Source organism: Theobroma cacao, chromosome 1 (assembly GCF_000208745.1).
Source record: "Theobroma cacao cultivar B97-61/B2 chromosome 1, Criollo_cocoa_genome_V2, whole genome shotgun sequence".
In the NCBI taxonomy this organism is placed as follows: Eukaryota; Viridiplantae; Streptophyta; class Magnoliopsida; order Malvales; family Malvaceae; genus Theobroma; species Theobroma cacao.
Genome location: NC_030850.1, coordinates 9,031,216 through 9,056,536, shown reverse-complemented (window position 1 = coordinate 9,056,536; position 25,321 = coordinate 9,031,216). Strand labels below are relative to the sequence as shown.

General features: G+C 35.5%; 5 protein-coding genes across 9 annotated transcripts; 2 read left to right on the top strand and 3 right to left on the bottom strand.

Annotated features, from left to right (window-relative positions):
• LOC18612070 (50S ribosomal protein L1) lies at window positions 1-5,114 on the bottom strand. Of its 2 annotated transcripts, none has more exons than XM_018114389.1 (10): window positions 4,379-5,114; window positions 4,004-4,081; window positions 2,764-2,805; window positions 2,601-2,676; window positions 2,259-2,323; window positions 2,127-2,171; window positions 1,935-2,042; window positions 1,758-1,845; window positions 1,540-1,586; window positions 1-554 (listed from the first exon to the last, which is right to left on the bottom strand). In XM_018114389.1, the coding sequence occupies exons 1-10, from the start codon at window positions 5,015-5,017 to the stop codon at window positions 474-476; spliced, it is 1,269 nt and encodes a 422-aa protein (XP_017969878.1). In that variant the 5' UTR covers window positions 5,018-5,114; the 3' UTR covers window positions 1-473. The 2 variants fall into 2 exon arrangements, with proteins under 2 accessions (XP_017969878.1, XP_007048719.2); XM_007048657.2 differs by having other exon boundaries at window positions 2,574-2,676; window positions 4,379-5,113.
• Window positions 5,916-11,318, bottom strand: LOC18612069 (sec1 family domain-containing protein MIP3). Of its 3 annotated transcripts, XM_007048653.2 has the most exons (8): window positions 11,071-11,318; window positions 10,829-10,892; window positions 10,157-10,300; window positions 9,422-9,571; window positions 8,685-9,194; window positions 6,648-8,192; window positions 6,486-6,554; window positions 5,916-6,244 (listed from the first exon to the last, which is right to left on the bottom strand). In XM_007048653.2, the coding sequence occupies exons 2-8, from the start codon at window positions 10,874-10,876 to the stop codon at window positions 6,116-6,118; spliced, it is 2,595 nt and encodes an 864-aa protein (XP_007048715.2). In that variant the 5' UTR covers window positions 10,877-10,892; window positions 11,071-11,318; the 3' UTR covers window positions 5,916-6,115. The 3 variants fall into 3 exon arrangements, with proteins under 3 accessions (XP_007048715.2, XP_017969706.1, XP_017969707.1); XM_018114217.1 differs by having other exon boundaries at window positions 10,829-11,305; XM_018114218.1 differs by lacking the exons at window positions 10,829-10,892; window positions 11,071-11,318 and having other exon boundaries at window positions 9,422-9,567; window positions 10,157-10,245.
• On the top strand, window positions 13,154-14,830 carry LOC18612067 (phospholipase A1-IIdelta). Its single transcript, XM_007048651.2, has 2 exons — window positions 13,154-14,667; window positions 14,745-14,830. The coding sequence occupies exon 1, from the start codon at window positions 13,344-13,346 to the stop codon at window positions 14,604-14,606; it is 1,263 nt and encodes a 420-aa protein (XP_007048713.2). The 5' UTR covers window positions 13,154-13,343; the 3' UTR covers window positions 14,607-14,667; window positions 14,745-14,830.
• Window positions 16,496-17,996, top strand: LOC18612066 (phospholipase A1-IIdelta). The gene has a single exon (XM_007048650.2). It carries the CDS (start codon window positions 16,564-16,566, stop codon window positions 17,797-17,799), a length of 1,236 nt encoding a protein of 411 aa, XP_007048712.2. The 5' UTR covers window positions 16,496-16,563; the 3' UTR covers window positions 17,800-17,996.
• Window positions 20,725-24,694, bottom strand: LOC18612065 (multiprotein-bridging factor 1b). 2 transcript variants are annotated; one of them, XM_007048649.2, is made up of 5 exons: window positions 24,372-24,694; window positions 23,551-23,634; window positions 21,145-21,227; window positions 20,915-21,045; window positions 20,725-20,834 (listed from the first exon to the last, which is right to left on the bottom strand). In XM_007048649.2, exons 1-4 carry the CDS (start codon window positions 24,511-24,513, stop codon window positions 20,926-20,928), a joined length of 429 nt encoding a protein of 142 aa, XP_007048711.2. In that variant the 5' UTR covers window positions 24,514-24,694; the 3' UTR covers window positions 20,725-20,834; window positions 20,915-20,925. The 2 variants fall into 2 exon arrangements, with proteins under 2 accessions (XP_007048711.2, XP_017969864.1); XM_018114375.1 differs by having other exon boundaries at window positions 20,738-21,045.

Below are 25,321 nucleotides of genomic sequence, written 5' to 3'. Positions count from 1 at the left end.
TCACTGGAACTTGAATGAATAATTTGCAAAGGTAGAGATTCCCGGTTCGGAGTCTTCATTATAATAAAGCTTGACTCATCAAAAATCAGCATGTTCCGGTTAACAACCTTTATCATGAAGCTTGACTCAATCAAAAATCAGCATGATGAAATACTGAGCGTTATCGTTTTCCGCCCGCTGAATGCATGTTCAAGAAAAGAAAATAATAATAATAAAAAAAAAGCACTGAACTTGGGATACACCGTTAGGGGAAGATCTAAAGCTGATTTTACTAGCAGCATATTTAAATAAGAAAAAAACATTCTAGCCAGATTCTGACCATTCATCATCCTATACCAACATCTTGGTGTTAGATGCACACCCTTTTTAACCTCGAGGAGGCGTGAAAGCTTTTCGATGAATGACTTTAATTGCAAAGGGGCATTAAAATACACTTCCCTGTAGTGATCTGCTACTTTGGACAAATGACTCGCTTAGGCATTAAGATACGCTTTGTTATAGTGATCTGCTGCTCTGGACAACGACTGTATGGAAACACGAAAACCTGGACCCATCTGTACAATTGAAATTTGAAATGGAATAGTTAAAAGGCGAAGATAAAGTTGGGAAATAAAGGGGCAGATCCATATAGCATTAGTATATTATAATGCATGGTTTAGAATTCAGATGATGGTATGTGCATCTCATTCACATCATCAAAAGTGAAAGATTCTCTCTAAAGACTGCTTTACATGATGGGATACTATTGCCTTCCAGTATACATATAGTCACATCCATAGAAACACAAGAAAAACCACCCCTTGTGGCAATGCTTAACACGTTGAGGCTCCAAGCAAACAAAAAGGCCAACAAGGAGAAAATAACAATTAAAAAAGGAATCAGCATCACGTTTTATTAGTCATCTCTCCGGTGTTTACCCCAATACCAAGCTCAAGCTGCATTTAATAGTTGCCAATTTAATTAACAAATTAGCATCTAGACAAATTTAAGAGAATATAGGCCATTACCACCGACATAAGCAACATCAAGAGTCAACTGCCTGGATTCTGACATTAAGTGCAACTATTTGCTTGTTAGATCACTTTGGAAAGCAGAGAAAGAAAACTTGTGCATGAGTGGCCTGATCTTAAAGTTCTCATCCACTCAATGGACAAAGAATTTTGGTATTATAAACATTTTGCGCTTGCAACTTTATACAGTCTAATTATATGCAGTATGCCATAGTAACAGTATACATCAGCTAAAACCTATGTGTTAAAATTCTATGTTTTCCTTTTCAACATAGAGCCTTTATAGTCAACATTAGAAAAAGGTTGGACCAAAACATTCAAACATGCACTTGAAAAATTGCAAACAACTATTATGTTAGCTATGTTTCCTAGAGTACAAATATTTCTGAATTTTGGGCAAACTTGACAAGATTCACACGCGTAACAGGTGGAATATTAGTAGTTTTCCTACTTTATAAAAATTGACCCGATTCAAAAAGCAATCAATTAACAGCTGCTCCAAAGTAACATTAAAAGATGATGGACTTACCGTGCTGCAAATATGGAAGGAGTTCACATACCCAGCGTACTTGGAAGCTGCAAAGAATTAGGGAAAAATTATTTATAACCAGAGAATCTGTCTGAAAATGGCGACTGCACAATAATGTTACACTATAAAAGGAACATATTTCCAGGCAAAATACAGTGACAAGCCTACGAGTGAAAAAATCAGCAAACATATAATAATATAATGTGTGGCTCTCTTACTCTTCTTTAGGCCTGCTGGCTTTGCTTGCAAAAGAGCATTCATAAATGCACCAACATTGTCACGCAAAAACTCCTCTGACAAGCTCACCTATACAACAAGTACAAAGTTCCATGACCTAGCTTTCAGCACACATATCCTTAAACTGAGAGATTATGTTTTTAAGTAAGATATGTCACCTTTCCAACCCCCACATGCACAATTGATGTTTTGTCCATTCTGAATTTTAGTTGACCCTGTTTTGCTTCTTTTATTGCCTTCGTAACATCTTTGGTTACAGTACCTTGCTATACAAGAATTTAGTTATGAGGCACTACAAGTCAAATATTGGTCTATGCATTGTAAAAATAAATATTAGATGATAAACTTACTTTAGGGTTTGGCATCAGACCATGCTGATTCAGAATCTTTGATATCTGCAAGATGTAAAAATACATAGCCTTCAACCAAATGGCAATATATAACTAGTGACACTATTTACAAGACCATCTGAAATCAAGAACCTTATAAAGACGGGTCATGAATTTATGGGTTGAGTAACATCGGTCAAAATCAATCTTGCCAGTGCCTGCATGGATACAAGCTCAGGTTCAGAGCCAATCATAGATTAGTTAAAAGATAGGTCCAGAGAAGTAAGACTCATCTTGCTTCTGTACAAGTTAAAGAAAAGAAAGGAAATGAGAAAGCAAATTTGAGGCTAAACCTAGAGGGACATTAAACTCTGACAGGCGTGAACTAACATTAATTAATTTAGACAAGGCAGCACTGGAATTAAGTAGATCTAGGGCAAAAAGTTTTAATGAGACGGGGTCTAGTACTTGCAATTTCTTCGATAAGTTCAGTACCACCAACAATATCAGCTCCAGCAGCCCTAGCTTCATCGGCATCTGCTCCTTCAGCAAAGAAAGCCACCCTAACTTCCTGAAAATTCAAATAATAATGATGTCAACAGACTAGAAAACAGGCTACCATAACTTATTCCAATGGTCTGGCCAAAGTCTAAATTACCTTCTTAGAACCATGAGGCAGTGCCATTGTACCGCGGACAATCTGCATTTCAATTGAAAAAGCAATAAGTGTAAACACAAAAACCTCTTATAAAGACATATAGAAACCAAAATTGCAATTGCTTTAAAAGAATGTGGTAATAAACATCAGCCACAGAGCAGGGCAAGCTGCAACTTCCCCCTCCCATAACTCCCTTCCCACACCCCACCCTGGCCCGCTATCAATCTTTGGAGAACCAGGGATTTGATCCCAAGCGTTTGGTTCAATCATCAAAGTAACTTATCAATTAAGCTAGCTGGCATCATCTTCAGACAAGTTTGAGCTTTACTTTTTAAAACGTTGACATCATGTATAGGTATTTAAGATTGAAAAACTAGTAAGAGAGAAGATGATAAGTAATTTGAACGGAAATTTCACTAATTTGGGTTTCGAAAAAGTGGCGAGGAGAGAAAAAAGAGTAAAATTACATATGCCTGTTCTCTATAAACCTTTCGTACATGATTTTGGAGGGCATATTAGTAAAGTTAATGACAAAACAAAAATTGCTATTGCTGATTCTCTACTAATCTCTCTATTTTCAAAGGGTTAAAAATGCATTGATAGCAGATTGTCACTCATAATATCTGTTCTCCTCATTTCTGTCTCTAGTCTTTAGTGCAAGCAAGAAATTGGTTCATTCTCTTCTCTGTCACTCAGAATTGTCATCTTTACTTCTGTCCTCAAAAAGCCATCCCCCAAAGGAAAATATTTCATTTCTCTGAACTCCAATTCTCTTCTACCCACTTTTCTTAATCTAAAGAAACTATAATATACATTTCTGGGATGATGAAATGGACATTATCAACTATATTTATGGTTTAAGAAAATAATAAAAAACAAATAGGGAAGAAATAATGAGAAAGAGATCGGTCTGTTGCCCTCTAAATAGACCTAAATTGCTAAGATGTGTATACCACTGACTACGAGATCTCTTAGAGCTCATATAAACCCCTTAACAGAAAATAAGTACCAAGAACCAAGAAATACTTGATCGAGAATAAGTGGGTGTCTCTCATTTGGCAGATTTTTTTTTAAAAGCACATTTCACAGAAATATAAACTGTAAAACATGAATCATTCATATAAGCAAAACCATAACAAAACATTTCAAAAGCATTTCCACAAGATTCATCTTAATTAAGACAGATTTACAAGATTAAACTTTTAGAAAAAAGAAAAAAAGCAGAAGAATTGGTGCATACCAACTCAGATCGCTTTTGGTCAATACCCAACCGTACATGTGCTTCAATAGTCTCGTCAAACTTCGCCTTGGCATTAGCCTGAACAATTTACTAGAAATAGTATGCAGTAATTAGCAATGCCAGCATATAAAACAAGATATAACTCAGCAGTGAAGCAAATTTAAAATCAAATAATTATACAAGGACAGTGAGTGCACAGCAGTTCTAAATCTTCCAAAAATAAAAAGACAAGAGTATTTGTTACAAGAAATTGAAAGAAGAGCTTGCAGACTAGTAAAGTAGCAAAATTCATTGAATCTCGAAATCAAGTAATTGTCAAATTCCTATGCAGAAAAAGTTAAATTGTTTCAAAAAAGAAGAAGTATTTACACTGACCTTGACTTCCCTAATGGCGTCCATCAATTCAAGAACGGGCCGCTTCTCGTTCTTCTTCTCAGGCTTAATCAACATAGGAAAGGGAATCACAACTTTCTCCTCCTCAGCCGCAATCCTGATAGGTCTCCTCCTCATTCGACTCTCCGCCTCCATTCTTCTACTCTCTCGCTCCGCCTCCTCGCTCTCTTCTTTCTTCACCTCCCCATCTTCTTCAGACACCCCGAGGCGATCCTCGGGGAGTGGCGCCACGCGTGCAGGATACGACACGGGTGAAATGTTTGGTACATCTTTGACATAGCGGAGATCGTCCCGGCTCCAGATGGGTCGAGGCCCTTCAGGGGTTGGCCTTGGGGGTGGGGGTTGCCGTTGAGGGGTTTGGTCTGGTTGTGTTTGTTGTTGTTCGTGTTGCTGTGGGTGAGGGGGCGTGGGGTCTTTGGGTTTGGGGGCGTAGGAGACAGGCTGAATGGGGACTGCTTGGGAGTGTTTGTTGAAAGAGGATTCTGAGTCTGCATGGGGATGGGGAGGATTTGAGGAAGAAGAGGAAGAGAGGGATCTTTGCAGAGTGCGGAATGGAGAAGAGGAGTATTGGGCGAGGGAGAGGCGGCGAGCTTGAGACAGGAGGAGCTTCACGCCTGCCATTTTTGTGTATTCAACTGCAAGTGAGAGTGCGAGAGGAACCAGAAAAGGGCAGGAGGGCTTTGGGGGTTTAGGCCAATGGCAATAGCCGCTTACAATTTCCAATTAGCCCTTTGACTTGATAGAAAATATTTTTTCTTTTTTCTCTTTCCTTGCCTGCAGTAACTTGTGAATACATAACTCAATGGAAATTATTTATTATCAAATCCAAAAAATTTGTAGTGCAACTTTTTTTAGGAAATTTGGTAATTTTTTAAACATGATAATATATACAAAAATATTATTCATCTCAACTTTTTATTACAATTTTTTGTCTTACTTAATGTGATAATTATTTATTTATTTAATTTTAAAATCTATTTATAAATAGATTGACTATAAATCTCACATTTAAATTTATCTAATATGATGTGAAAGAAAAAGTATTCGAACAAGTAATATTATTTTAAATTGTATGAAAATGTGATTGGCTAAGCCAAATGAAACTTTCATGGAACTATAATAATAATTGTAAGACCTTTTTCTTTTCTTTATAATTTTCCAAATCGAGTAGAATGCACCAAATGCCACTAATTTTCTTAAAATAAAACTCTCAGCCCCTAACTTTTTAATTATTGCATTTGGATCTCTAATTCCATTAAATTGTTCTGATAAAATCTTTTCATTAGATAATTCTATCAAGATAACTGAAAATGCATACACTGGAAATGCCTATTTTTTTTAAAAAAATGAGAATAGAAATGCCAGTTTTAGATTAAAATGCAAAGTAAGTCCTCAACCTTTTAACAAACCTTCATTTTAATCCCTAACCGAACCTTTCAACTGTTTCATTTTAATGCCCTTACCATTAAATAATTGCATTAAAATAATTAAAATGGTGCTGTCTGTCAACATGAACATATATGTGCAGTACTTGAAAGTCTATTCTATTTTTCCAAATATGTGGAGGGTCAGTATTATCATTGATTATGGGTGAATCAAAAAATCAGAATCAACTGTGCAACATGATACATTATCTAACATCATTCAACTCTAGTTTTTAAGATTTAACCATGTCTTCTTTCTTTGCGGTTGGGAAGGGAATAGAATGTCAGCGACAAGTCAAATGTAGCTAGACTGCCCCAATAGCAAATCAAGCATGTCATCAGGAGTTAGAAGTGTAGTTCCCCCAAGAATTAATTCAATATCAGGTCTTCCACTTTCTGATAATGCCTCTTGTGCTTCCCGTGCCTTGCACCAATACACAACATAAGAAGGTGTCAATTTTATCTGAGTCGGGGAGAAAAAAAAAATGAAAAAATGCAGAGAATCATCCTGTTCCTGCCAGGCAAGATGTACAAACATGGGAATACTGATTTTTACCCAGAAAACCACATTCAGAAGCCTTTAAAAGTTTAAGCAATGGAAAGAATTCTTAAGGAAGAAGAAGGCAAAAGAAAAGGCAAAGCTAAAATATCAAAGAAATTCAGACCTCAACACCATTGATGCCTCCGACAACAAATACCAGAATGGCATTTTGGTCAGCAAGACTTGGTTTTGCCTGTAGTATTTTCGAAAGCAATGTCAAAGACGTCAGAACTACTATAAAATTACAACGTGGGAAAGTTGAAAGATTTGTGGAAATTAAAGTCACCTGTCCAAGGCCAAATCTTCCAAACCCACTTTTAAACAGCCGCCCTACTGTAGAGGAATGGTACTCCAACCCTGGAACATCATACTTGCCCAAAATCTTTGTTAGAAGCTTATAAAGCAATCCTTTATTTGTGTAAGGATTGCTACTCAAATTGCTTTCAAAAGCCAATGGCCCTTCCCTCAAAGGCACATTTTTGCTCTTTAAACTAGATAACTTGTGAAGATGCTTGAAAAGGTTGTCCACTCTATCGCGCAACTCCAACTTAAGCTGCATGTCATCATATGCTTGCTCTTTACTATCATTATCTTCATCTTCATCTCCCCATTTACCCCACTGATCATCATCAAAATCATCAATGTCTAATTGATCAGTTGATGTCTCTTTGGTTTTATCTGCTTTAGTTTTATTTAAATTGGCCTCAAGTTCTTGTGTTATACCATGAAGAAACTTCAATCTAGCCACAGATGGGTTTTCAAGAATTGCATCAACAATAGCCTCTTTAAGAAAATGCTCCTCTTGCCAAGAAAAAGGGCCTCCAGATCCAGAAGTTGGGAAATTTTCGCCAGCCAATATATAACCAGTAATTGTGAGGAGTAAAGCATCTTGAAAAGAAAGTAGCCCTTGTGAGAGTTCCATTTTTCCACTCTTCTTGCCATCTGATCCAGCAAAAGCACTTTTATTGATAAGATCACCTATTTGAGCAACAAGACTCTGGCTTGTATCGCCAGCATTAACACTCAATATTTTCTCTGCACTGATAAATGCATCCCATCTGGCACTACATGATTCGTCAAGGGCATATAATGCAGCTGTTGCTAACTGAATAATTCCTCTGTTCCTTATTAAAGATGACTGGCTTTTAGCCAATGCTTTAATCATGGGTTGTAACTCTGATTTTGAAGCAAAACCAGGGCGAGTTCTCACGTTAATAGTGATATTTTCCTGACGTAGAGTTTCCTGAAGCCACTTCTTCACCAGGATAGCCCCATCTTTTGTTGTCCTATCCAGTATGGCTTCCAGATATGGTGTTCCACGGAAGTTTTCAGTGGAGACCAAGGATCCCTTTAGTAGCTCAGCAGGACACAACTTTTCATTACTAGTTTTCTCGCTGAAATTAATCAAATCTACCATTTGAGAAGCAGAGTTATAGGAATCCCACCCACACAGAAAAGCTTCAATGCAATCTGAAAGCCGAGAATCATCTATATTAGAATCTTCTTCGGTTATAATTTTCCCAATTGGTATCTGTACCTCAAGGGGGGCACGTTCTAGGCTAGAAGGACCAAGTTTAAGTTGGGCTTGTGAGCCTTTGATACTTGCAGAGGACGATGTTCTTTCCTTACGAGGCAAAGATGAAAACATACGATCTACAAGTGAATCCCCATGACAGCATGGAGTAAGAAGATCGAGGGTGCGATCAATAAGTAATAATCCTACCGTACGTTTTCGGCGTCCTACATCATAAAGACTTGACATGTCTGTCAAAATCTTCCCAACAGTTTTTGACAAATCACCAAGGGAAAATATTTCCATTTTCAAGTCCATCTACATGTTTTTCAAAAGACATCATGGTCATGGTCCTATAAAGAGGCATGGCAAGCAGCAGTGTAACATAACAAATTGCAGGAGATAAAAGAAGAAGAAGAAGAAACTATACGTATGGTAAAAAAGCTTTCTCTACTTTCTTTCTTGTTTCGAATCAATCAATATTAACCTTTGGTGTTAAACAGTACAAAGCAGTATTGTCAAGAGCACACATGAGCAACAGAATCAATGCTGAGAAATTAGTAGTTCTTAAATGTTTCATCTGTTTCACACCAAATAATTATCAATTTGCCCTAGGAAATAAAAATAATATGAACACATGGGTTTCACCATACAGCTTTCACAGATATCCGTACTTTGAGCATTTTCAACACTAAAATATGATTTAGAAAATACAAAAGCATCTTAAGAAAACCAGATGCAGGTCAAAAAGATGAGGAAAAAAAGATACAGCATATAACAGAAAAGGGTTTAAGCTTACAGAGAACTTACCTTGGCAGCCAAATGATACAGAAAATGTGCAGTAAGGGTTGCAGCTGGAGGAACCTCATCACCATCAGAAGGCAATCCGGTACTCAAGGAAGGCAACCCAGCACTAAGAGAATCCTCGTGTTCAGCTGATAAGCATGCTTCGGCAACTGATCCCTCAGAAGGTAAGACAAATACTCTAGGTGAAAAGGGACATAATATCATGGGGAAGTGATGGACAGAAACAATCAATCTCCGCCCCAAATCTACTCTTTTCCCTCTTGGATTATCCTTATATATATTTTTTCCAGTGGGACTAGCCTCATGGGAAGGAAACTCTTCTTCAGTGGAGGTGAATTGAGACCATCCTTCGTCTTCAAAGGTCAAATTCTCCTGTGTATTACTATCAACTGGCTGTCCAGACTTGGTCTCACATTTCTTAACAAGCTCCTCATAATCTTGGAGAAGCAAGGTTTCATACTCATGGTATGCATCAGGTCCAAGAGGTGAGTCAGGATATACTGAATGAGCTACCTACAATAGGGATGTTCAGTAAGATTCTACAGCAATGAACAGAAGAGATGAAGAGAAAACCATTGTGTCTGAAGTAAAAGCAAACTGAAGAATCTAAAATACATAAAAAGCATGGCACAGTATTCCATCAATCGCATGTTTGCAGAAGATGAAAACAGAAGAGACTACAAGCATCAATTAGATAACACCTAGTAGTTGAAAAGTAATGCACAAAAGGAATGAACTACCTCAGAGATAGATGTAAATATTGAACAACAATGAACCCCTCGATGCGTGCTCAGACAGCGTAAAACATAACGGTGAGCATCGCTTAACAAACGAGATGCCATAATTACAATTTTCCTCGCAGGGTCAAAACTTGCATTCCAGTCAACTGCCTAGAAGAACAAGTCATGTAGCAAATGAGAATAAACATGAATATAATACAAGGGAAGTCTTATAAGCATTTGCTAGCAAAACAAACAGGAGTTGACAATTTGGTGGATCATGAATAGGAATCTAGCTGCTGTATGTTGTTCCGTTCAGCCACCTTCTAACTCTTATCCTAGGTTTAGAACAGCATGGCCCAGCTCAAACAATAGAAAAATCAGGGTTTGCATAAATATATCTATAAAAATGTATTAATTAATGACTGGAAATATTATCTAGAGAAACATTAGCGATTTATCAAAAGCTAATGATCTGGTACATTTATGTTTAGAGATCTTTTACATGGCACAAATTTCTTGTCCACATTTTAACATCCTGAAATATATGATTCTCTAAAACAACCTTTGCTTTACCATATTTGACCGATTGAAAATCATAACATTCTTTACTTGTTAATGAAATGCAGGAGATTTTCTGCCTTCTTCTGTAATGGCATAGGGGAGGAAACCACTAAACTTATTTGCAAAGCAGATACAAGATTGTACAAGAAGCGCTTAGAAAAGTTTGGGCTTCATATGTCACAGCTAGCTTACCGCATCAAGGGAACACATATTCTCCAAGCTGCAAACAGAACGTACTCCAAGATCCAGCAAGAAAGGAAATGCTCCCATAAGCTGGAAACTCTCCGTGCATCCAGCATCTAAGTAAATAATTGCACCTTCAATATGTTGTGATATCTAAACAAGAAAAAACAGAATGATCACAACAGAACTTAATTGAGAACACATTAAGACAATCAATTGTCCAGTTATACCAGATATATTCATCTTTAATATTACACCTAAAAAAGGATTTGATATTAACACCGTAAGAAAAATAGGGGGAGGAGAAGATTCATTGTCAGATCATTCGTTGATATTAAAAATCAAAGATTTGCATAGCAAAGTATGCAAATGGATTTTATCGATGAGGTAGGTAAATGCCAACAAAAATCCAGCAGCAAAAGAACTTCCCGCTCTGTTGCCAAGTCGTGAACATTGCATTCAAAAACCATGACAGAGAACCATCAATTTGGGTTAACGTAGATAATTAAGTCTGAAAGTTATACCCATTGTAAAGTTTCAACCAAGCTACTGGTAGTTAAAAAAGTAACAATTCTGTTCATAAAAAAAACAAAATAGAATTGACAATACACAATCGATATCATTGGAGATGCTCAATTCAGTAATAAGAGGACGATTAAGACCATTAAAGAATGAACTTACTTGGCTAATGGAATCGAGGCAAGATTTGTTCACATCAATCAAAGCCATGGTTCAACACACCGATCTTTAACAAAAAAAAAATCCGTAAGATCAATCAGAATCTGAAATGGTTACAATTCAAGCTCCGTTTTCGAAATCCAAGCAAGGGATTTTGATTGAAATTAATGGGTCTTCGTGGAATTTGAATCCCGACCAACCAAAGAGGTGGAATTTTGGAACAGAATTTGACGGAAATCACTAACCCCGAATCGAATGTTCTAACTACAATGCTTGTCTTGTTAGTTCCTACATACTCCTCTGCTTAGCTCTCACTCTTTGCCTTCTTTTTCTCTGTTAATTTTCGTTAGGATTTTTCGTTTGCAACACAAAAGGAGAAAGCACAATTCTGTTTTCCGCTGAGTTTCTCGTGCGAGTCACGACTCAGAACTCAAAACGATTCGCAAGTCACGTGCGTACGAGTTTGAAGCCTTTCATAAATCTTTTGCTTTGTGTGTCCACCTCTTAAATTTTCAGGTAATTTAAGCCCTTCGTGCTTGCTTGCCATTTTTTATATGTTTATTTATAAAAATAGAAAGTGGGATAATTTCTCATTTGGCTTCGGTACAATAAAAATACTAAAAAAAATTCAATTGGCATCTGAATTTTTATTCAATCTATAATAAGAAAAATAGGATAATCTGAATTTTTGTTTAATTAATTTCTCTTACAATTCATTTTAGATGTTATCCGATATAGCATTTAGGTGGCGTTTGATATTGTATTGAAAATGTTTTTGTTGAAAACAAAATTACTAGACATGTAATTACTGTAAATATGATTATTGAGAATTAATTTTATAGCATTTGATGCAACAGGTGAAAATGATGATTGCAGGAATTATGATGTTGAAAGGATTACATTATATGTTTTATTTGAAAATATTTTATTGAAAATGTAATACAAATTTATAAAATTATCTTTATATATGAAATATAAAGTTGAATAAACTCATATTTTATTCTTTTTAACTTTATTTTTTAAAATAATAAAAAAGTACAATATTTAAATATTAAAAAAATAAAATTACTAAAATATTATACATAATTATTAAAATAGGTGAATAACTAAGTATTTATTCTGGAAAACACATATTTATGGTCTACAGCTAAAACTCAATTCAAGTTTTTCATTTAATGTGGCTTCTCAAGCCTAATCAAAACCAAAGATTTTTTTTTGAAAGATAGGCAATTTATGTTGCATTGCCTTGAGAAAGAATGATGTTTGAAGGCATACACAAAGCTCGTAATGTTTTTTTGGCTCTTGAAAGGTCTCTGTGCTTCCTCCAGCTACCTCTCTGCCCAAGAGGTGTAGCATCTGTCCTCTGTATTGTAGGTCTTCAGTTGAGAGCATCTGCAACATAACTTCAAGGCGAGCATCTGCAAAATCTACAACAAGAACCTCTGCTCTCTCTCCTTTTTCTTTCTAACCCAGCAACATTCATTATTTAATTTATACATTCGACTTCTCAATTGCACATCTTTTCCATCAAGCTGGGGTGAAATGAGTTTGCCTATGAAAAAGTTTTAAGAACTTCAATGCGACTTTGCAGATTGATAATAAGACTCTGCAACTAGGCTTCCGAGCAGCCAGAGGAAGAAGAAGCGAAGCTTTTAAGTTTTAATAGAAATTCTTACTAATATTCGAAATAAATATTTCGTTTCAAAAAATATATTTGTTAGATATATAAGTACAGCTGTTAGTCAATTGTTAATATTTTCGTTAATATGATAACATGATAATATTGAAATAATAATTTTAACGTTTATTAATGTTAAAAATTATTATTATATAATTTTTATTAATTTTAAAAAAATAAGAGAACACTTTTTTGGGTCCTTTTTTTATTTTTTTCAAAAAAAATAACAATAATTTTTTAAATTAATGAAAAAAATATTTTAATTATTTATAATTTCTGTTAATGGTGTTTAATTTTTTGATAACATATCTACTTAAAAAATTAATGGACTCATTTGAAATTTTAATTAAAACTTAAAAATATAAGATATTTTACCTTAAAAAAAATCAACACTAGAGGTGAGGACAATTTGTCAAAAAAAAATTTTGTAACTTTATCATTCAGGGAAAGTTACTTTCCCTTGGTGGAAGAAGGGAATAACATTCCTCGACTCTTTGCGATGACTTTACAACGAAGAAGACTTTTCCATATCTAAATTATTTAAATTGCAGGAAATGTAGCCAACTTACACCATACCAAACCTCCCCCTTATTGTATCTTTAATATAAAAAAAAGGGAACATAAGAGCAATGTTTGTAAAAAAAATAATGGGAAGGTTTTTAATTATTTGTGCGACTTGGCTAATTAATTAATTTTCCCAACGCTTTTGAAAACAATCATCTTTAGTGGTGGGCCCATGCCATATTGTCATCAGCATTTTGCTTTTTCATCTCGTAAAATAGTCCCTACCTTTCCCCTCACCGTTAAAACTTGAAGCCCGGTGATCTCTTAGTTGCTCTCATGGCCACAAATCAAGAACCAGAACCATCATGGCAACAACTCCTTGGAAGCAAAAACTGGGACTCTCTTCTTCATCCTATCAACCTCTCACTTCGCAACCACATCCTCCGCTGTGGCGACTTCTGCCAGGCCACGTATGACGCCTTCAACAACGACCAAAACTCCAAGTTCTGCGGCACCAGCCGCTATGGCAAGCCCACTTTCTTCGACAAAGTCATGCTGGAATCTGCCTCCGATTACAGAGTGGAATCTTTTCTGTATGCCACTGCTCGGGTCAGTCTCCCTGAAGCGTTCTTGCTCCACTCCAAGTCCCGGGAGTCCTGGGACCGCGAATCAAACTGGATTGGCTACATCGCCACGACGTCCGATGAAAGGACAGAAGCTCTGGGTCGTCGCGAGATCTACGTAGTGTGGCGAGGAACTACGAGAGACTATGAGTGGGTTAATGTTCTTGGTGCAAAGCTTGAGTCTGCAAAACCCCTTTTGCGAGTCAACGAAAACACTAGTAGTACTAACAAGGAAAAAGATGATACAAGTAGCAGCAGTGATAGCGATGATGATAGTGAGAAGAAGCCTAAAGTGATGCTTGGTTGGCTGACGATTTACATTTCTGACGATCCCAAGTCACCTTTTACAAAAGTAAGTGCAAGGACACAGCTTTTGGGGAAGATTAAAGAGTTGAAAGAGAGATATAAAAATGAAAATCTAAGTATAGTGTTTACCGGGCATAGCTTGGGAGCTAGCTTATCGGTTATAAGTGCTTTCGATGTGGCTGAGAATGGTGTGGCCGATGATATTCCGGTGGCGGCTTTTGTTTTTGGTTGCCCACAGGTTGGAAATAAGGCTTTCGATGAGAGGATGAAAAAGTATCCAAATGTTAGTGTATTGCATATAAAGAACTCAATTGATCTCATTCCCCACTATCCTAGCCGGTTGTTGGGGTATGTTAATATGGGAACGGAGCTGGTAATTGATACAAGGAAGTCGCCAAGCCTGAAGGACTCGAAGAATCCCAGCGATTGGCATAATTTACAGGCTATGTTGCACATAGTAGCAGGGTGGAATGGAGAGGAAGGAGAGTTTAAGCTGAAAGTGAAGAGAAGTTTGGCCTTGGTGAATAAGTCTTGTGCGTTTCTGAAAGATGAGTGCTTGGTGCCAGAGTCATGGTGGGTGGAGAAGAACAAAGGGCTTGTGAGGAATGAAGATGGAGAGTGGGTCATGGCTCCACAAACTGATGAGGACATGCCTATCCCTGAAACCTGACTATTTGCTTGGATCACTGTCTTGTTGTAGGTCAATTTGCTGCGAAATCATGCCTATCCCTGTAGGTCAAATGCCTATCCCTCTAGCTTTTGTTTGTTTGTTTCTTTTTTTTAATTATTTTTAAATCATGGTCTTTAGGGAGATTATTTCTTGTATAGCAATTGCTGCGAAAACATGAGAACAGTCGAAGTACGAAATAAGCATAAAAGAGCATTTGAGGAGCATGTATTTTCTCGCTTAATTAATGAGGTAAGTTTAAATTTTTTTCTCTTTTTAATATAAAAAAAGTTATAAACAATAACAAGTTTAAAGGTTGGAAAGTGCTATATTATTTTATATATAATTCATTGAACTTTGAAAATGTACATAAAATTAATAATTTTATATCATAAACCCTCCATGTATCTGTAGCTCTAGTTCTTGTGGTGTCCCTCGAGGACCTAACTAATTTCCATTTTATGTGAACTTTTATATACTACAAATTTTTGTCATTTTAAACTCATAGTATTTATACAAAAATTAGCTCAAAAGTTCAAAGAAAAAAAAAAGTCTTGTCGATGCAGTATATGACTGTGGGCTCCACAGAAGGAAAATGCTAATGATTGATGACTGACTGAGAAAATGTTCCAGACAGATATGATGGCATTTACTGTATTTGGTTGTTTGTGCACCAAGACCAAGCGGGAGTACGAGTTAAGCTCTGGTTCATTTCCAGAGTTGAAGCAGCAGCTATGGATGCCAAAGAAATATTGCATGAGGCTTCATTAGAAATCTTAAATTCGTTCTTAACTTTAGCCACAAAGCCTTGACGGAGACCATCTCTGCTATAGCATGCCTTGTGGCGCCGGTTAGGAACTAGGAGAGTTAAACTAGCACCGTTGGCCCCAAATCATGCCTTTACCAAGCGAGCCTACAATACTGCGTCTAGAGTACTGCTAGTGTCAAATTTGACCTTTTTGACTCGCTTGTTGCCCAATTCAGTGGGGAGGGAATGGGGTTAGTCGGGATTCGTATTTAAAAACTTTAAAATTTTATAATATATTTTTATTATTTTTTAAAATTTTAGAATTTTAGTTTTACAATAATTTTTTTATTTGATGAGATACACAATAATTAGTCAACAATTAATTTTAATAAAAAATTAAAATAAAATCTATTTTGATAAATTTATTTTCCAAATCTCGCTACCTCAAAGCCTACCATCGGTTCACCTCTTGTTCGTCTTCCAAGTGTGAAATCTGACTCCGCCATTGGCCCAATAGCTAACCATGTTGAAAGACAAAGAAGAAAACGAAAGGGCCAGGGGAGAAAACAACAACTAAAACTGCACTGCACCCCTAAGTCCAATAGTCACGCACATAGAGACGGACAGAAGTACCTGTGTTGAATCCATAGATATGATCGGTGTTGAGCCTGATTTGGTAACCAGAAACCCAACAGAAAATTTTACAAGAATAAAACAGTTAAAAATCAATTAAAAATGGTCTGAACAAGTAAGATGAACATCAATGTATTACGGTGTAAAAAGGGGAATATAATTTTCCTGTGTTTTGCGTAAGTTTTTCATTGATTTGAAACTATTTTTCCCTTCTAAATTTTAGAAAACGATCAATTTAACTTTTAGAAGTCATTTTTCACAATTATCAAACTAAGTTTAAAGTAAATCTGAATTCAAAGTAATCTAGGAATCCAAGCATTTGGCCGGCCTTAAGAGGGAGTTGTGTACTTGTGGTAGAGATAGAGTGGATCAGAGAGTTTGGATAAGCAATCACGTTCTCCGCATGCTCTAATAATAAAGGCAAAACAGACAATTTCTTTCAACATCTAAGCCAATAAAATCTTATGGATGGAATCACAAGACTGTAATGACCATCCACTATTTATCCTACCATTAAGCACCAATGTTTCTCATTACTAGACTACGCTCTTAATCTTGGTCCTTGATACGGATTCCTCCATGGCGACCACCGCCCAAGAGCCATCTTGGGAGGAACTCATTGGAAGCAACGACTGGGAATCTCTTCTTGATCCTCTCAATCTCTCTCTGCGCAAACTCCTCCTCCGCTGTGGCGACTTCTGCCAAGCCACCTACGATTCTTTCGTCAACGACCAAAACTCAAAGTATTGCGGCACCAGCCGCTATGGCAAGTCCACTTTATTCGAGAAGGTCATGCTTGACTCGGCTTCTGATTATGTAATAACTAATTTTCTTTATGCCACTGCTCGCGTCAGCGTCCCTGAATCCTTGCTTCTCCACTCTCACTCCCGGGAGTCTTGGGACCGCGAGTCCAACTGGATTGGCTACATCGCCGTCACTTCAGATGAAAGAAGCAAAGCTTTAGGCCGACGTGAGATCTACGTTGTGTGGCGCGGGACTACCAGAGACTACGAGTGGGTTAACGTTTTTAAAGGAAAGCCTGAGTCTGCGGAATGCTTGTTGAATGACAAGTTTGGAGATAGTGAACAGAACAAACAAGGTAAAAGTAGCAATGATGAAAGCCAGCAGACCCCTAATGTAATGTTTGGGTGGCTTACGCTTTACACCTCCGACGACCCAAAATCACCATTCACAAAACTAAGCGCAAGGAAGCAACTTTTGGGTAAGATTATGAAGTTGAGAGAGCAATATAAAGATGAAAATCCAACTATAGTTTTTACGGGCCATAGTTTGGGGGCTAGTTTAGCAGTTTTAAGTGCTTTTGATACGGTGGAGAATTGTGTCCACGATATTCCGGTGACAGCTTTCGTGTTCGGTTGCCCACAAGTCGGAGACAAGGCTTTCAATGAGAGGCTGAAAAGGCATCTAAATCTGAAGATTTTGCACACGAAGAACACCATTGATGTAATCCCTCGCTATCCGGGCGAGTTACTGGGGTACGTCAATACAGGAACCGAGCTGATTATTGACACAAGGAAATCACCGAGCTTGAAGGACTCGAAGAACAACGGCGACTGGCATAATTTGCAGGCTATGTTGCATATAGTGGCGGGGTGGAACGGTAAAGATGGAGAGTTCGAGCTGAAAGTGAAGAGGAGTTTGGCTTTGGTGAACAAGTCTTGTGCGTTTCTGAAAGATGAGTTGCTGGTGCCAGGGTCCTGGTGGGTAGAGAAGAACAAAGGACTCATCAAAACTGAAGATGGAGAGTGGATAATGGCTCCCAGCGATGAGGATTTGCTTGTCCCCGAAATTTAACTCTTACTTAGTACTGCAATTCCTGTTCCGGGGGAGATTTCTTTCGTCCATGTAAGATGTTGAGCTCTACAAAGTAGCCTTTCTGGTTTCCTTTTGTATGGAGGAAATTTTAAATTCGATCAAGTTATGATCATAACAAATGGTTGAGGAAGATAAAAGGTGGTCTCACCTTAATTATTCAACTCAATTATTCTAAATTGAAAATATTAAAGGAAAGAAAGTAAGAGAGTTGTGAGTTTAAGTGTTATGTCTTCGTAAAAATTAGGTTGATCCCGTGCGTTACGTCCAGATCAAATAAAATGTTTACGAAAAAATATATTAATAAATGTTGTCGAAGGTTTGAGTGCTAAGTTAAAAAACATTTCATACATGCTGATAATTAATCCCATTTAGTCTTTGAACAAAATTAAGATTACTATCTGTAAGTATGCATTTGTAGATATCTGTAATGGTAGAGACAGTTGATACATGCACTAAGCCGTGCTCAACTCTTGTAATCGTCTACAAAGAAGAATATGTGAATCTGCAGAAAAAACTAAGCAAACATCTGTGGATGATAGATAAAGCAATTAAAATTATAGTGCATAAATGTAATCTGAAGATTACGTACTCAACAACTCCGTCGCAACAAACAATTTAAGATATGCTTAATTGTTTGACAATATAGAAAATGAATGGCATATTCTCATTTTATCAATAAATAAAATAAGATAATTTAGGTAATAAACGATCAAAAAAATTCATTTGCATAAGATATTCTCATAAACATCTTACCAAAAAGGACAAAGGAAAAATACATGAATTTACAATTATGATACATTTATTGAACACAACAAACGAAGATAGTATTAGTGTCAACACTTTTGTTTGATATTAATAATTAATGACATATCAATTTATTAATAATGTCCTATTTATTTAATAATTTAGTTCCTTATGTACTATAAATATTATTCACGTCTAATCGAGGGCCATTCCCAACAGCATGCATCCCGCTATTAGTAGGAAATTAAAGGGAGAATTCTAGAGAAACAGAACAAATTAAAGGGATTTATATAATCTTTTAATACAAACGCATGAACCGCCAAACTCAAGACCAGAAAAATTGAATCATCCTTAAAGCAAAATAGCAGCAACAAGTTAACTTTCCCTTAATTAGTATTAAGCGCAATCATCATCAACAGTAGCACGACTTGAATCAGAGAAAAAAAATTAACACATTTATGCTTTTTTAAATAATTGCCTTAATTTTATCATTTATGCTTGTTTTCGGTATTATCATATATCAATCACTTGAATGATGTAAGATGTGAATTTCCATTTACTGATCATGTGCTCAATAAAATATTAAATATTTTGTGAAAGTCCACATGGCATCCACCAGTTGGTCGTTATTAGATAAGATTTTTATAATCTGGATTAAAAAAATCCATTTTATTGTTTTTATTAGTGTTGAAAACGATGTTGATAGTTCCTTATGACAGACACATGACAAAATAACATTGGTCAAATGCCATGTAAATTAGTTGAGTAATTAACATGCATGGTATATGATTTGAAAGTGCGTGGTGCTAGTTGCACATTTTTTTATTTTCAAATTTGTACATATTTTAAATACCAAATATGTATGATAACTATCTAATATTTATTTAAGATTGAATGATGTGATATATTTAACAGTAAATGTCACAATTAACTATATCATTAATTATTTTTCTAGTATATGAATTTCTTTTTGAAGTTAGTAATTTCTGTAAAGAAATAAAAATAAAAAGAAAATATTTTAAAATGAAATAATAGTAAACACTAAAATACCTGATTACCTTGACTTTTTTTAATTTAAAAGTTATTATAAAATTATTATGAAAAATAATAACTTTTAAAATTAAAGTCAAACTGTTTGATAAATTTATTTTTATAACTGTTTTTTATAAATAAGTTGTTTGACAAAATAACTTATTATATGCTATAATTTTAATTAAAATTACCCATTTACTGGGTCTTCGATTTTTTATATTTTTTAGTACTCTTTGTAGAGAGAGGTAGAAAAGAGAGATCGAGATTTGTGTAAGGGAGAGGAGAGAGATCTATTAAGAGAGGAGATATTTTATAAGAGAGTGATATTAGGATTATTTTTAATAGATAAAAACATTTTAAGAACAAAAAGAAAAATTCTCTTAAAAAATTGACGTATTTTAAAAAAAAGAGAAAAGAAAACTTCTTTCTGAAGCTTTAAAACTCTTTTTTTAAAATTTTATTCTTGAAAAAAAATTTTAAAAACTTCTCAAAATTCTATTTAACTTGACTTTTACATTTAAAATAAATAAATAAGGTGAAAAAAAAAAAACAGAACCAAACAAGCATTTAATTATAACAAGAAAATTTTGTTGTTACATTTTCTTAATCACAACAAGAATCTAATAATAAAACAATGTTATATAACAGTTAGAAATACAAGAATAAAAAAAAAAAAATTTTATATTTTTTTTATTGTTAAAAGTTAATAAACTAATAGTTTGTATTAATTTATATTTATTACTTTTATTCGAATTAATAATTGAAGTTATAATAGTTTTGATTTCGAATCTGAACTTAGATTTGAATCGAGCGAATTGGAGTTATTGAATTTTTCTTATCAAATAAAATTAAACTGTTATTTTCGATTACCACAACATGCATTGTTTAGCAACAGGCAATAGCTAATTCCCATCAGAGATAGACCCTGCTCAAACCAGCAGTCCTCATTCCCCACATGCGAAATATTCAAATATCGATTGGACCAACAGATTGATCAACAGTTTAAACCTACAAACTGCATCATTTACCAATGATCAGCAAATAAAAGTCCATATATAACAATTTATTACGGTGAGACTATAATACCATGCATCAAGCTGATCATTAGTCATACTCTCACAAGTGGAGTTGGAGGCAGGAATGTAACGCAACAATTGCAAATTATGCAAATATCATTATTAGTTCCGCAGGTCGTTATACCACTCCGGCAATGGACTTACATGGACATCAAGTGGTTCCTACACAAAATTACTAAACCACCTCATAAGTTTATAAAGTAGGGTGCAACATCACACACAACACATTTACTTTTTATTACCAAGGCTAAGTTCATTTCTTCCCACGAAGTTTGGTCCCGAGAGCCCTCTCCAGCTTGGAAATTATCTGTTGATTTGGAATAGCTTTCCCAGATTCATATTCCTGAATAACTTGTGGCTTTTCATTGATCATCTACCAAGTTCAAAAAGATAAACAAAATTACTCATTACTGGAGGTCAACAAACACATATTCGAGGGGAACAAAGAGGAAAGGGAGGGTAAGATAGTCACTTGAGCAAGTTGAGCCTGGGTCATCTTCTTATCCATCCGAGCTTGCATTATATTTTTCTTCAGATCGGAGGAGACTCGGTCATCTGCAATCAATGTCATATAACATGTAAGCATAAACACAAATAAGAGTAAAAAAGTTACACTTCTAACCAAGCGGTTTCAAAAGTTACTTCAACACCAACCGTGCCAATATTTTTGTCCATGCCCATTTCCCTAACCACACTTGTGCTAACATTTATCCGCTCAACCAATCCATTAATTAAATGGGTACTGAATAGGCACACTGAATGGTCCATCCACAACAAGGTTACAAATGGGCACCCATGGATAATGGGCAACTTATTTGGATTTCCTTTTTGTTCTTTTTCTTTCTTTTTTTCTTTCTTTCTTGAGATAAATATCAAATTTGCCACCCCATTTCGAACCGATATTTAAAGTTGTCACTATACTTTCATTTGGTTCAATTCACTAATTTATGATCGAATTTGAACTAAATAGAAGTTCAGTGAGTGAATTTAACCAAATAAAAGTACAGTATGACATTAAATAATAGCATAAAGTACAGTGGCAATTTACCCTTATTTCCATTCCTCTTTCCTCTTACATCAACCCCTTTCATCTAAAATGCAAGCCTAAAACCACCAAATTTGGCCCTTGTGCTCCTGACTAGCTAGACCAAGTTAAAATCAGGTCCCATAGCTCCAGGCCAATGCTAGCAGGATTCCAACCTAACCTTCACACTCCAGGCCAATGAAGGATGGAACCAATTGTGGCCCCATTACATGAGACATCATCATTGCAAATGTCTCGCCAATGACATTTGTTAACAGAAATAAAGGAACAAGCAAAAGAGAAGAAAGAAAAAAATGAAGGAACAAAAACAAGAAAATTCCATCCCTTAAAGACAACAAATCCATGGGATTTGATATCCCAATAACAACTGATTATATATTCAATGGATTACAGAAATAGTAACACATATGTAACTGATTACAGAAATCAGTCTTGCTTGTTTTTTAGCAAAGTTACTAAAAATTGTTATGATTTCAAACTCATATTTTGTTCACTTTTAGTTTCAAAGTTAACAATATATTTCATAAAATTTGATAGGCAGGTTGGACACAGCCTATATGATTAGGTAATGGCTGGGCTTACAAATACAAATTAAAAAGGCCAGAAAGAGCAAATGGGTAATATTTCTTAACCAATTTATGAACTGGCTGAACCTGCCTATCCCATACCCGTGGTTAACACCCTATGCATTGCTTTTTAATTACCTAAGGCTAATGACACATAGAGCAAATTACCAGACTACCATTATAAGTATTTTAAAGGTTCAATTTAATCTTAATCTAAGCAAAAGAATGCTAGAAATGTATTTGCAGCCATATATCAACCTAACGAATTTACCTATATAGTTTTGTAACTTAATTTTTATTTTAACAATTGCCATTCTGCTAATAGAAGTTCTAAAAGTATAACCCCTGTAAAGTACCCAAAAAACCACAAGGTGTAAACTAAAACGTTAGAAAATGTAATGTACGAAGTTATTTTCTCAAAAATGACGAGTTTTATGTGTAATTTGCTCAAAAATATTACACACTGCAAGCACCCAAAGAAAGGGTGAAAAGGGCAAAAAAATTGACAAAATCATTCCAACAAATTTTATCAGCAAAACAAGCAAACGAAGTACAGATTTTAAGCCATATGGCCCATATCTTGCTTAAGCAAAAGAAATATGCCACAAGCAAAGCAGAAACATGCACAATATAGCAGTGTCTAGTCGATAATGAAAGCATGACAACCAAATAAGTGTCTCATGTAAAGAGAATATTGATTAAATTAGATTAAGAGGATGTAAAAGATTTCACATGACCAAAGCATGCCTTGCCCATTGTCAGCAAAGTACAGAACATACAATATCATTGACGAGTAACAAGTAAAATACATCATTTTCACTTTAATATCAATGAAACGGGGAACAGATAGAGAAAACAAAAACCCCCGATATCAAACTAAAAGTGGGCACAAGATATTTGTAACAATTACACCCGTTTGCTAGACATGGGGGAAAAAAACAAACGAACCTATTTTCTTTCCTTGTAAGAAGGCATCACTCATGGTATTCTATTTTTCTTTCGCACTATCAAATTTAATGGGGATTTTAATCTTTCTATTCATCTATTAACAAATGTCTAAAACATCGTCCTATGTAATACACCGAAGCAAACATTTCAAATACCAACTGCAAATTGCTACAGCATGATTAAGAAAAATCATGAAGGTAATTTAGCAGTTATGAGCTCAATGTTGCTGAAGAAAATCAAGACCCACAGTCCATGACAAGAATTCAGTAAATTTTAAACTATAAAGTATTGGGAAGTACAAAAGGTACAATGAACTCACGAGCAAGGTTCTCTGTCTCATCATCCAACTTCCTTGTGTTTAAAGTGGTGCTGCTAGAGGCAGCTTTATTTGTCCCAGCAGTAGCTGCAACAAAGGAAGATATAATTAAGTAACTATTAGAAAGTTTCAGCGTTTAAAAGACCATTACTAAACAAGGCAAAGATATAAAAGATGTGAAGAGCAACTGACCAGGCAATAAACAAGGCAACAATATAATAAACATCCTAGAAGCCCATTTTGAGGGAAAAGAACAGAAAAAATTAGGATAGAACAGATTTAAGGTGAATTCAAAATCCTCTTGAATTCTAAGAATTAGAAAAGAAATAAGGAAATAAATGAGTTAGCATATTTGAAAAATGATGTGCATCAAATCGATAACAGGTAAGGCAATAAAAGGAGAAGCAGAGAATGTAATTGTCTGCTTTCGTGTAATCCAACTCTCAAATCTTCATAATTTCTTATGGCGTTTTTCTTTTAACAAATTGATTGGAAAGAAAATCCCAACAAAACTATTGGTACAAGTCTTCATAATTTTAAATATTCAATCTTATAACTTACAGTATTATCATTTGTTTCTCGTTATGTATCTTCCTTTTCTCATCTTTCCAGTCAATCCAAACAGGCTACTAGAAAATTTAACAATACAACTTAGTACAATATCTTATCCAAATTCACTATTACATAATAATTTGCTTTAAAATATTAGAATTTAACACAAAAGACAGATATATCGAAAGGCTTATAAAAAAACAGATATATCCAAGGGAGGATCAAAGTCATGCAAATATATATTTATCTATTTTGTAACAGGAGAAGAAAACCTTTTTTAACGGTTTCGACCTCAGCACCGGCTCGTCGAGCGGCGTTGACGGCTTTCTCGTCACGCTTGGCAGCGGCGTTGGGAGCCTTCTTGCGGATCACCACGGGTTCCCAGTCCTGCGAGATTGGTCCGACTCCTGACATTTGTGATTTGCTTCTTTCTTTGGAATTAGCCTATTAGGGTTTATGGAAAATTTGATATTAGCTTGGGGTTCACGCTGTATCGACCAGTGTGGCAACACACTGCGGTTTATGTTTATGTTTATCAATCAATCAAGATAGAGGAGCAGCCCTTCCTGATTTTGTTTGTCGAACTTATCGGGTCAAGAGCTCGGTTCGAAGTATAAGTATTTAAATTTTCGGACTGGATTAATTGGGCTTTCAACTCACTTGGGCCAGATCACAAGTCCTATTGAACCGAGACTTATTTATATTATGCGAATGCTTTGTTGTTGTCATAATAAATGTATGTTTAACTCGGTTTTTTTTTAATTTATTTATTTTTTTATTATTGTCGTAACGTGCGGGTCTGAAAACCCGACCGCTAGACGTGAATGTGAAAACTCACTAAAAATTAAATTAAGAGTCGCCACCAATCTTTTTTTACTAGATGCGATTGGCCACCTATTGATTCGATTCTAATCGATGAAAACTTAAATTAATTTTAAGCCCACCGAAAAGAACCTTAAACCGGTCTACAATTTTCTGGATCTAGGTTCGGGAGTACGGTTACGCCCGGGGAAGGATTAGCACCCCTCGGACGCCCGTTCCATGAACGGTACCATTTTTAGATTATCCTATTGGGCTTTAATTTTTAATTTCACTAGATTTTCTTAATTATTATTTTTTATTTTATCTCCTATTTAACCTAAAATGGAATGCAAATGGGTGGCGAGATGAAATGCATGGCGTGAGATAAAAATGCCGGACAAATGACCTTTTATCGAGGATA